Source organism: Saccopteryx bilineata, chromosome 3, assembly GCF_036850765.1.
Source record: "Saccopteryx bilineata isolate mSacBil1 chromosome 3, mSacBil1_pri_phased_curated, whole genome shotgun sequence".
Taxonomy (NCBI): Eukaryota; Metazoa; Chordata; class Mammalia; order Chiroptera; family Emballonuridae; genus Saccopteryx; species Saccopteryx bilineata.
The window spans coordinates 257,170,539-257,181,243 of record NC_089492.1 but is presented as its reverse complement, the minus strand read 5'-3'; the positions used below and the strand labels follow the sequence as shown (position 1 = coordinate 257,181,243).

At 47.8% G+C, this 10,705-nt stretch overlaps 2 protein-coding genes across 3 annotated transcripts in view; one reads left to right on the top strand and one right to left on the bottom strand.

The window, feature by feature from the left end:
* The first annotated feature begins 494 nt into the window (after positions 1–494).
* Positions 495–3,784, top strand: UROD (uroporphyrinogen decarboxylase). 2 transcript variants are annotated; one of them, XM_066265031.1, is made up of 10 exons: positions 495–591; positions 1,216–1,328; positions 1,430–1,509; positions 1,586–1,648; positions 1,843–2,040; positions 2,162–2,323; positions 2,691–2,828; positions 2,986–3,086; positions 3,167–3,233; positions 3,543–3,784. In XM_066265031.1, exons 1-10 carry the CDS (start codon positions 572–574, stop codon positions 3,702–3,704), a joined length of 1,104 nt encoding a protein of 367 aa, XP_066121128.1. In that variant the 5' UTR covers positions 495–571; the 3' UTR covers positions 3,705–3,784. The 2 variants fall into 2 exon arrangements, with proteins under 2 accessions (XP_066121128.1, XP_066121129.1); XM_066265032.1 differs by lacking the exon at positions 1,586–1,648.
* Positions 3,785–4,587: 803 nt separating this feature from the next.
* The window catches only part of ZSWIM5 (zinc finger SWIM-type containing 5), a 192,553-nt gene continuing 186,435 nt past the window's right edge, over positions 4,588–10,705 (bottom strand). Inside the window, exons 12-14 of the mRNA XM_066269323.1 lie at positions 8,781–8,944; positions 8,211–8,292; positions 4,588–7,474 (exon numbers count right to left, since the gene is read on the bottom strand). Of these exons, the coding sequence (XP_066125420.1) occupies positions 6,612–7,474; positions 8,211–8,292; positions 8,781–8,944 (1,109 nt within the window). The 3' untranslated portion in view covers positions 4,588–6,611. The remainder of the gene's footprint in view (positions 7,475–8,210; positions 8,293–8,780; positions 8,945–10,705) is intronic.

Genomic DNA, 10,705 nt, shown 5'->3' with positions numbered 1-10,705 from the left:
CTTCTTCTAGTTTTTTCCTCTTAAAACATTCCCTCTTAAAACATTTATTATTGTGATTGCTGATATCTCTTTTTCCCCCATCAGTCTGTAGTTGCTTAAAGGAAGGGATTATTTTGTTCATTCTCTAACTTTCACATGTATTAAAGGCTCTTGGTAGGTAATATAAATATTTAATACTTTCATTTTTCTGTACATGTCGGTTCCGTAATCCACTTTTTGCCTGGCTGGACCAGGCATAAGATTGTTAGAATCGTGGACAGTGGGATTTAGGTTAAGCCAGGCCATCAGAGGGCAAGTTCTTCAAGCCTCGGTTAGGATGTAGTTTACAGAGACTTTCTTTTGGGGGCTCGTTTGTTGCTGCGTCTCTACACTAGTCTTTACGGTAAAGTGAAGTAGAAAGAGAATCCTACCAGCGGCAGCCTTGGCTGCGGGGCAGCCAAACCTACAGGCTGATCATGTGACTTCCAACATGGCCACCGCCTTGGCTCAGCTCAGGAAGGGGCGGAGCTTGGGGAGGGGCAGGCTTAAATTCAGGTTAAAGTAGAACTAGCTTGCAGTTAGAGTTTTTGTCATGGAGGCGGACGGATTCGGGTGAGTTTTCTGCATCAGGCGCGGTGTGGTCAGAGAGCTCCTGACCCGTCTTTAAGTTGAGGGACGTGTCCCTATACGCCCTTCCCCAGACCCCAGAGTCCGGAATCCCGAAAATCCTCCCGTCATGAATTTCTGAGACCATCCCAGGGTCCGCCTAGCTGGACTGCGCTCCTCAGCCAGACCTTCATTTAGGGGGTGGGTGCCCCCAGGACTTTCTAATCCTCAACTAGGACGCCTGTTTCAGGACTGTCAACTCTGATCCCTCCTTGACCAGTCCGCAGACCCGGAATCAGCCCACTTACACTTCCCTGTACTTGTGATTTTCTGGTCCAGACTCAAACTATCCTTTCTGGGCTTTTCTCCCTCCCTCCTCAAGCCCTTCCAGTGGCTTTGATCTTGGGGAAGCTGGGACTATGTGTAGGGTAGAGGCCCCAGCGTGGGCCCTTCTAGTCTTGTGCACCACCTGATAGGCAGAGAGGAGACAGAATGGGCCGGGAGCCATGGTTTGGGAGCTAGTCTGGAGAATGCAGATAACGGTGCTGGACGGAATCCGCCTTAAGAACCCGAGCCTTCCCCAACCTTCAGCCTAGCTTATTGACACCAACCCCCAACCCCCATCTCCAGACCCCAGGACTTTCCAGAGCTAAAGAATGACACATTCCTGCGAGCAGCCTGGGGAGAAGATACAGACTACACTCCGGTTTGGTGCATGCGGCAGGCAGGCCGCTACTTACCAGGTCAGGGTCAGGGCCTGGGAGTCTAGGTAAAACTCTGAAGGGCAAAAGGAGGGCTCTAGAGGTTTCTCAAGGCTGAACCCTGCCTTCCCTATTCTGTCTAGAGTTTAGGGAAACTCGGGCTGCCCAGGACTTTTTCAGCACCTGTCGATCCCCAGAGGCCTGCTGTGAACTGACTCTGCAGGTGAGCAGTCTACAAAAGGGGGAGGGATTTATGCCCTCTGCTCACCACCTAGCAACCTGTCTTCTATTCCCTATAGCCACTGCGTCGCTTCCCTTTGGATGCTGCTATCATCTTCTCCGACATCCTTGTTGTACCTCAGGTACCAGCTCCAACCTGATTCTAGAATGGATGAAAAGGGGAGTGGACAAAGTTCAAACTGGACACTTATCTTCACTGGACAGAGGAAAAAACTTAGGCTGAAAAAGATCGAGTTCGGCTGAGCTTTATTTTCCTTTTCCTCTTTCCTGGCATGGGGTTACAGGTTGGGAGCATACATGTTTTCTCCCCCTCCAGGCCTTGGGCATGGAGGTGACCATGGTACCTGGAAAAGGTCCCAGCTTCCCAGAGCCATTAAGAGACGAGCAGGATTTGGAGCGTCTCCGGGATCCAGTAGCAGTGGCCTCTAAGCTGGCCTACGTATTTCAGGCCATCACCCTCACTCGACAACGGCTGGCGGGACGTGTGCCACTGATTGGCTTTGCCGGTGCCCCGGTAATTTATAACAGGGCAGGTGTTTGGGCATGGGAAAATCACTCTGGCAGGTCTGGTGTAGACAAGGGAAGGAAGAGCCAGACTTTTACACCTGTGACATTCTCTTTGTATCCTTTTGCAGTGGACTCTGATGACATACATGATTGAGGGTGGCAGCTCAAGCACTATGGCTAAGGCCAAGTACTGGCTTTACCAGAGACCGAAGGCCAGTCACCAGCTGCTTCGTATCCTCACTGATGCTCTGGTACCATATCTGGTGGGACAAGTAGCTGCTGGTGCCCAGGTGAGTCCTCAGGGAGATTCAGGAGTGGGGTTTAGTCTAGAAAGATCAGAAATATACTTCCTGATGCCTGAGAGGGTAGGTATCTTAACACCAGGCATGAAAGAAGCTTGGCTTGCAATGGTATGGCTGGAACAGCTGAGTCCACCCTGACATTGGCAAGGGGGCTTAATGCTTCATGTGTTCAAAGACCAAAGCTAGCCCTGGGATCTGGAGGAAAAGACAAAACTTTTTACTGGGATTGGGTTTATAGGTTTAGGCAGTATCAGGGATTGAAGTCACACTGGGAAAACTGAGGCACATACTGTGTGTGGGCTGTGAGATATTTCCTGTGTGTTATGTATTTTTCTTCACTGCCCCCTAACTGTAGGCATTGCAGCTCTTTGAGTCTCATGCCGGGCATCTTGGCCCAGAGCTCTTCAATAAGTTTGCACTGCCCTACATCCGTGAGGTGGCCAAGCGAGTGAAGGCCAGGCTGCAGGAGGCAGGCCTGGCACCAGTGCCCATGGTAAGAATGGGGTGTGAAGATGTGGACTGGAACTTTCAGGGTAAGTCCTGCATGGAATGAAGTGACCACTGGAGGGCAACAGAAGTACAGCTGAGATAGGCTAATGGGCATAGCAAGGCCCTCTGTAGCTTCAGAAACTGCCCTTTCTTTCTCCCAGATTGTCTTTGCTAAGGATGGGCATTTTGCTCTGGAGGAGTTGGCTCAGGCTGGCTATGAGGTGGTTGGGCTTGACTGGAAAGTAGCCCCAGAGAAAGCCCGGTAAGTAATAGAGGGTGAGGTGGAGGGGTGCAGTTGCCATATGTGCAGTCATAAGAACATAGCACCAACTCTGCTTCTAGGGAACGTGTGGGGAAGAATGTGACCTTGCAGGGTAACCTGGACCCCTGTGCCCTGTATGCACCTGAGGTAAAATCAGGGTCCCTAAATATGTCTGTAAGTTTGTCTCTGTACATGCCCATTGCTTGTATTACTGTGTTTTTATGTCTTTCTCTCCCTTCTACCCCATATACATCATATGAACTCTAGGAAGGTAGAAATTTCTTTTTATTGTTGTTTATTTGTGTTCCCTTAGTGCATGGCCCATCCTAGGCAATGACTGAATGAATAACACTGAGTAGAATCATGCCCAGATAGATATATGTGTGTCACTATTATGTACAGGGAGGACAGAGGCTTGCTGGCCCTCCCTGTAGCCAGTGCCCTGTTGGTTCCCAGGAGGAGATCAGGAGGCTGGTGCAGCAGATGCTGGATGACTTTGGGCCACAGCGCTACATTGCCAACTTGGGTCATGGACTTTACCCTGACATGGACCCAGAACATGTAGGGGCCTTTGTGGATGCTGTGCACAAATACTCACGTGTGCTTCGACAGAACTAAGCATACATTTTTTTTCCCTTAAGAATCACCAACTCAGAAGATTGTTTCCAGGAGAATAAAAGTTCCAGAATTGGAGTCAAGCATGTAGTTTTGTTTGTGAAAGATCGGTACCCTTATCCTCAGTTCCTTCTTAGCCTCTGCTCCTTCCCTGGGGCCTCTTTCTGCATCCTCTCCCAAAGTCATGGGACCTCAGCTACTGGAATATGTACTGTAGGATTTGATGTCAAGGCCCTCACCCTACCACCTTGTCCTCAGCTCTCCAAGCCCCAGAGCTACGCGGGCTGGGGTAGGGCTTCCTAATAACTGTAGCTGTGATGTTTGCAGAGAAATGGGTTCCCTACAGCTTATGAGGCCAAATTAACAGGGCTTTGTGTGACAGGAGGGGAGTACAGATCAGAGAGGGGCACAAGGATGGCGAGAATATTTCAGAGAGGCCTGTCAAGGAAGATGAAGTCTAGGTAAGCAGGGAGAAGTCGAGAAGATTTCAGTTTTGATACCAAAAGATGGGAGAACATAAAGACTTAGAGCTAGGTTGTATCGGATTAGAGCCTTAGACTTGCCTCATGGAGGTGAGAAGCCAAAAGGACCTATGGAGCTCAGGGTTGTTCTGCATTCTTTTCTGAGCATAACCTCTAATTTTCTCAGGTTCTTGGTGTTTCTGCCCATTACGATGGTACCCACTTCCTGAGACAAGGCTCTGGGCTGCCTGTGAGCTCTGAAGAGGAACACAAATTATTCATTTGTCATTTTACATCTCCTTGTACCACTAGAAACCCACTGAGCTATAGGCCCAACCAACTCCCTGTCCCAGACAGGGCAGTGCAGAAGAAAGAGAAGGGCCCCATTTATTGAGAGAACACAATTTCTGATTTTACAAAAATGGTCTTTTCTCTGATCCATGATTTATTTATAGAAAAGTACTGTGAATTCACATACTTGCTAAAAAAATGGCAATCATGATACAGAAATAGGAGTGGCTTTTTTTTTTTTTTAAACCAACCTATTGGGCTGAGAGGTTGTAGGTGCCCAGGCTGAACAGTGAGACTTCATTAGCTACAAACAGCAAATACAACTTACTTGTTAGTGTGGAGGGGAAAAAATGATGACAGAAACAGTCTGTCAAAAAAGGAAAATAAAGCAGACAGGTCCTTAGTTCACACTCTAGCTATACCACCCTTTCCTTATCATACTCCATCTCCTACTTGGGAACTAAAACAAAATAGTAAGCACTAAGACACTGGCATTCAAATGACTCTTCTGAATGCTCTTGCTACCTCCAATAACAATTCCAGGCTGAGCATAGGGGCAGGAAGGTAACAGGAACATCATACACTGGAGGTCTGCAGGTCTAAGATGGGTTGCTCACTAGGGCTAGAAACATCAGAAAGGAAAAGGCCAAATGCATCCCAGCCCCAGCCTCTAAATCAGTAACCAATGGGACTGTGACAAAAGCAGGCAGAGGAACGTTGAGGTAGAGGCAGGGGAAGATATCAGGTACAGGTTGAGAACTGGAGGTGAAGGAGCCATTCTTAGGTAGAGAGAGACTAATGCTTAGAAGCTTGTTTGGTGAGAGAATAAAGGGGGCACACAGAGATGGGCAACATGAGAATAAAGGGGGCACACAGATGGGCAACATGTTTAGCTGGTGAGAGAGACTAAGAAATTGGGAAGAGAGATCTGGCAAAAAGAGAAGAGACGCATTCATGCAGCTCATACAAATTCAGACATACATGTTGAAATATACAGTTACATAGGTAAGGACAGATCCATGGAGAGCAGGCATACACACAAACACAATTTTATACACATGCACTTGTGTGCCCAGATACTCATTAAACATGCATCAACAAACGAACACACACACCGATAAGTATTCTTACATGTTCACAAATGTGTATACTCACACAGAAACCCATAGTCCAGCAATCAGACATGTATTCACACAGACAGATAACATGAGTGCATTTACAGGCACGCACAGATGGATCTATGCATCCAGACACATGTAGTTAGCCATACAGATATATATACATACACACTCATAATTAAAGATGAAACCAGACACATTCTAACACAAAGGTGACCATAGCAGGTGGATATTATGAGCGTAGTGGCCTCCCAGACCTTCACCTTCTCCCTGCACTTATCAGCAGCTCCGAGAGGCTGTGTGAGGCAGGAGCAACAGTTTCAGCATCCTCATGGCTTCATGCAGCAAAAGTCTAAGTCCAGTCCTGGCTCTGCCCCTCACCTAACATGGGGCTTCAGCTGTCCTGCCTGTAGGTTGGGGTTTCTGCATAGACTAGACATGGGATTTATTCCAACTGGCCATTTTTTTCTCCTTGCCATTTCCACTCTTCCACTGCCAACAGCATATACTCTGCAAGGGAAACCTGAGAAATGGTTGTGAGTCTCCTCAGAAAACAAGCCTATTTTCCCATCCACAGCTATTTCAAGTACCCATCAAATTAGAACCAGAATTATAAATAGTTACAACTTTACAACATAATTGGCAACACACATATACTCTAATATTTACAGTACCATAAATGCTTCTGTTTTTCTAGTTAAACAATCCCTGAGATGGAACAGTGTTCTGTGTTTGCCAAGGGAGAGGGGCCAATGCCCAGGACACGCAGGATTTTGGGGCGTGAGGTGGCATGTTGTAGGGTTTCTGATCAATCTGCTGGGCCCAGCTCCTACAGGAACACTGGGCTATAGTATGAACCTTGACAAGACAGGCATATTGGCTAGGGTTGGACTCTCCCCATGCTTAGCCCTGTGGTCTTCTGGTTCAGCCACAGGTGCATAATAGAGTTGTCTCAGGGTGGACAAATGTTTCCATGTCCTTGGCCTGACCTGATGGTGCCTGGGAGCCCAGGCTGCTTCAGCAGTGAGCTGTCTGATTTCTCAGCCAAAGCGCTCCCGCACCAGTAGCATCAGCTTCTTCTTGCCCTTGTAGATTTGTTTGAGGTTGTCGATGAATTGGGCAAACTGCAGGTGGCCATCCTGCGGCAGTAGGAAAGTCTCCCGAGCCTTGCTTAGAAATTCAATAAACTCTCCATAGTGGCGAGGGCTGATGTGTGTCAGGCGTGAATGTGTAGTGTTGATATAGGCATTGATGGTGGCATCCAGCAGCTGGCGCAGTGGAGCTTTGTCAGTGGACATGAGCTTTCCGGAGCTGCGGCGACCTGGGATGCCAGCCAGACCAGGTGCTGTCACTGTGCAGCGCCGCAGGATGTCTGAAAGCACTGTGGCACAGTGCACGCTCTTCACCACCAGGGGGATGAGGGCTGCCAGCTCATTCTTGCCCAGAGAGTGGCTGAGGGCACATGCCCACAGCACATCATTGATGGCCGGATGGGTGTCCTGGTTGTAGGCCAGGTTGAGATGGCTCATGGCCAGTGAGGCCAGCTTGAAGGCACGTAGCGGGTAGCCACGGAGCTCCATGTAGCGGGCGATGGTAAACAGCTGTGAATGGCTCATGCCACCAGCGGCAGCATCAATGGCGATCTGGTAGGCTGCCTCAAAGGCGATGTGGTCTTTCTCACAGAGTGTGAGGGCTGACAGGGCACAGCTCTGTGGATCCTTCATAGCACACTGCAGGGCCAGTGTGCGAGCACAGCTAGCCAGCTCCTCCCGCTGTGGATAGTCAAGACTGAGGCGGAGGATGGTGGTGTGGGATACAGCGGTGGCAGCCACAATGCTAGTAGCCTCGGTGGGGGTGAAGAGTGTGTACCAGCTCTGCAAGATGCTCACCAGGGCCCGCACACCTGTCAGGGAGAACCTGAGCTCAGCTGTGGGCATCTGGGTCCCAATCCAGGCTTGCCCAGATTACCATTTTGGGAACTTGGCCTGCAGAGATGAGTTCTCCCTTCTCCTCAGCAGCCGTGAGATGATCTGAGGCAAACCAGGGCAAGGGGAGCATCCCAGATATCTAGACTCTATTTGGGTCTCTTCCCATCCCTTCCTTCCCCAGGTCAGAGGACTGAAGATCTCAACAGGTGCTCTTAGGCCCTCACAAGGATGAAGCCATGGAGCCTGTGGTTTGCCTACCCCAAAGCAGGGGTTGCAGATCTGCCTGGGGGTTCTAGCTGAAGTGGGGCCTCTCAGGGTAGAGTCCTGCACTGGGGCTTTGGCCTATAGATGGTGTCCTGAGCCTCCAAGTTGTTTGGGGTGTCTTAGAAGTACAGATAAGGACTGGGACCAAACCACCAGTTCAACTACCTTGCAAGGGTGCACTTGAGTACTGGTGGTTGACAACTCATCTCAGCTATCTCTGATCAGAGGGACAATGTGCTGGTGACATCAGGGTATAGTCCAAGCAGAGATGGCAGAACTTGGGCCAGGCTGGTCTGGATGAACACAGGCCATCTCCTACCAGTAGCCCCATCCTTTCTTAGGCCATCAGTAATAGGAAAATGAGACTTGAATGATTTGTTGTCCTGTCCCAAGAGTAGGGCTCAGGAACTCCTTTACTCTGGGGGTAGAGGGAGATGGGAGACTCACCTACTTCTGTAGCACATGTCACCAACCACCGCACCATCTCCCGGCGCCTCCAGTTCAGGGTTGATAAGGTCATCCTCATCACCTGGGCAAAAAAGAGGCATTCATTCCTACTGAGTTAAGCATAACTGTTATGAACTCTCTCTCTCCACTTCCCCTTGCCATTCCTTTATGCAACAAGTATTTATTGGTGCTTTAAACAGTCATCTCTTGCCTGATAAGTACAGACAGGATTGTTTAATTTCAACCCTACACCCCTACAAATCAGGTAAGAAGGCTTCACTGATGACCTCTGACAAAGTAATTTACCACACCTTGCTTGACTTGGAGGAATGGGAGTGGGGTAGGGAGAAGATGGGGACCCCATGGAGCCTAAAGCTACATTGCTTCTGGACTTAACTTCAAAATGGAGCAGGTATATAGAGTTCTTACCTTGTGCCTAAGCTAGAAGTTGTGTTCTGGGGACACAGAAAGAACCAGACTTGGCCTATCCCCAGTCCCCCTGGGATCTTATGTTCTATCAACGGCCACTAGGCCAGAAGCCTAAAGCTGGGATGGCCCACTCCTCCATACCTGTAACCCCAGTTCCAGAGCCACATTGAGCAGGGTGCTGTCAGTACTACTGTCCGTGGGAGTAGCAATCTTGAATGCATCTTGGGCCAGTTTGAAGATGAGGGAGGAAGAATGGATGTGTTTCTGTATTGCTTCCAGGATTGTTCGGAGCCTCAAAGTGTCCCCTATATGTAAGAGAAGGGCAGGGACAGGGTCTTCTTTAAAGATAACCTGAATGGTCTGTTGATCACAATAGGTACTGGTTGAACTGGCTGCTTCTGAATGCTACCAACCCTTCTAGATGATCAAGCTCTGTCTCCACTGAACCAACTGGAGGTTGCTCCCTTCCCCAAGCACCCACCTGAATTTCACTTCTCTTCACCCTTTCATTAGTCTCTCATCTTCACCCTCTTTTCCCTCGGACTCTTTAGATCTCAGAAATAATTTTCATGAATACCTGAATTAGGAAAGCTACTTATACAGGAGACAGGAAGCCCATACTCCTGCCAAAAAAGTATGCCAGTCTTATTGTTTGCCTCCCTGGAGCAAAAAGAAGCTGGGCTATCACTTTCTATTCATTAGGCAAGGATTCTAGACAAAGAACTAGGGCACAGAATTAAAGAATACACCACAGGAAGGGCACGTATGCCATTAGAAGCAAAGGTCACTGATGAAGGCAGTATGGTGTATAAAGATTGGTATATCTTATAAAGGGGTAAATGTTAATGACAGGACAAAAGTAGGTCTTACGTTTTACAAAGAGGTATAATGGCAAGAATATATAGGCTTTGGAATAAAATACATTGGAGACTGAACCTAGTTTAGCCATTTACCAGCTGTTACTTCATTTATAAAATGGAAACAATAACCTTTTAAGGTTGTTGTGGAAATTATAAACAATTTGTGTATGGCTAATATTCTATGGTTCTACTTTTATTTAAAAAAGATAAGTAGTAGTGTGTATATAGTGTATATATATGTATACTTAGGAATAGAAAGTGAATAGAATATTTATATACAAATGTCTTAGTAGGAGTTATCTTTGGGTGTCAGGACCATGGAAGAGATTACCTTTTGTCCTCTGTTATCTCTAAAAACCATTTTTTAAAATTAATAGACTGTTTTAAAAGCAGTTTTAGGCTTACAGAAAATTGAGCAGATAGTACAGAGAGTTCCCATATATACCGGCTCCGCAATTCACTTTCCCCTATTAAAGTCCATAGTTTACAATAGGGTCCATTGTGGTTATACTGGTCTGGTTTTTTTTGTTTTTTTTTTTGAGAGGGGGGGGATATGGGGGGGGAGGGAGAGAGAGAGAGAGAGCGTGCTCTCTGGGGTCCTTTTTTTTTATTCTTTTTTTTTTTTTTTTGAGAGGAGAGGGAGCGACAGAGAGAGAGAGAGAGAGAGAGAGAGAGAGAGAGAGAGAGAGAGGAGAGACAGAGAGAGAGAAGGGGGGGGGAGGAGCTGGAAGCATCAACTCCCATATGTGCCTTGACCAGGCAAGCCCAGGGTTTCGAACCGGCGACCTCAGCATTTCCAGGTCGACGCTTTATCCCACTGCGCCACCACAGGTCAGGCCTATACTGGTCTGTTTTTTGACAAAGGCATATAGTATCATGGATCCTTCATTACTTATCATACAGAATAGATTCATTGCTCTAAAAATGTCCTTTGCTATACCTACCTATTCATCCCTCTCCTCATTCTTCCTGTGACTACTGATCTTTTCACCATCTCAATAGTTTTGCCAAATACAATACCATGTACTTGGAATTATATAGTATATAACATTTTCAGACTGGCTTCCTTCACTAAGCAATATGCATTTAAGGTGTTCCATGTCTTGCCCTGGCCGGTTGGCTCAGTGGTAGAGCGTCGGCCTGGCATGCAGGAATCCTGGGTTCGATTCCCGGCCAGGGCACACAGGAGAAGCGCCCATCTGCTTC

Excerpts from the sequence above, each read along its gene's own strand:
- UROD (XM_066265031.1), top strand. The coding sequence starts at position 572 with ATGGAGGCGGACGGATTCGG. Across the intron at positions 1,649-1,842 it reads ACATCCTTGTTGTACCTCAG|GCCTTGGGCATGGAGGTGAC; the intron begins GTACCAGCTCCA and ends CTCCCCCTCCAG. Across the intron at positions 2,829-2,985 it reads GCCTGGCACCAGTGCCCATG|ATTGTCTTTGCTAAGGATGG; the intron begins GTAAGAATGGGG and ends TCTTTCTCCCAG.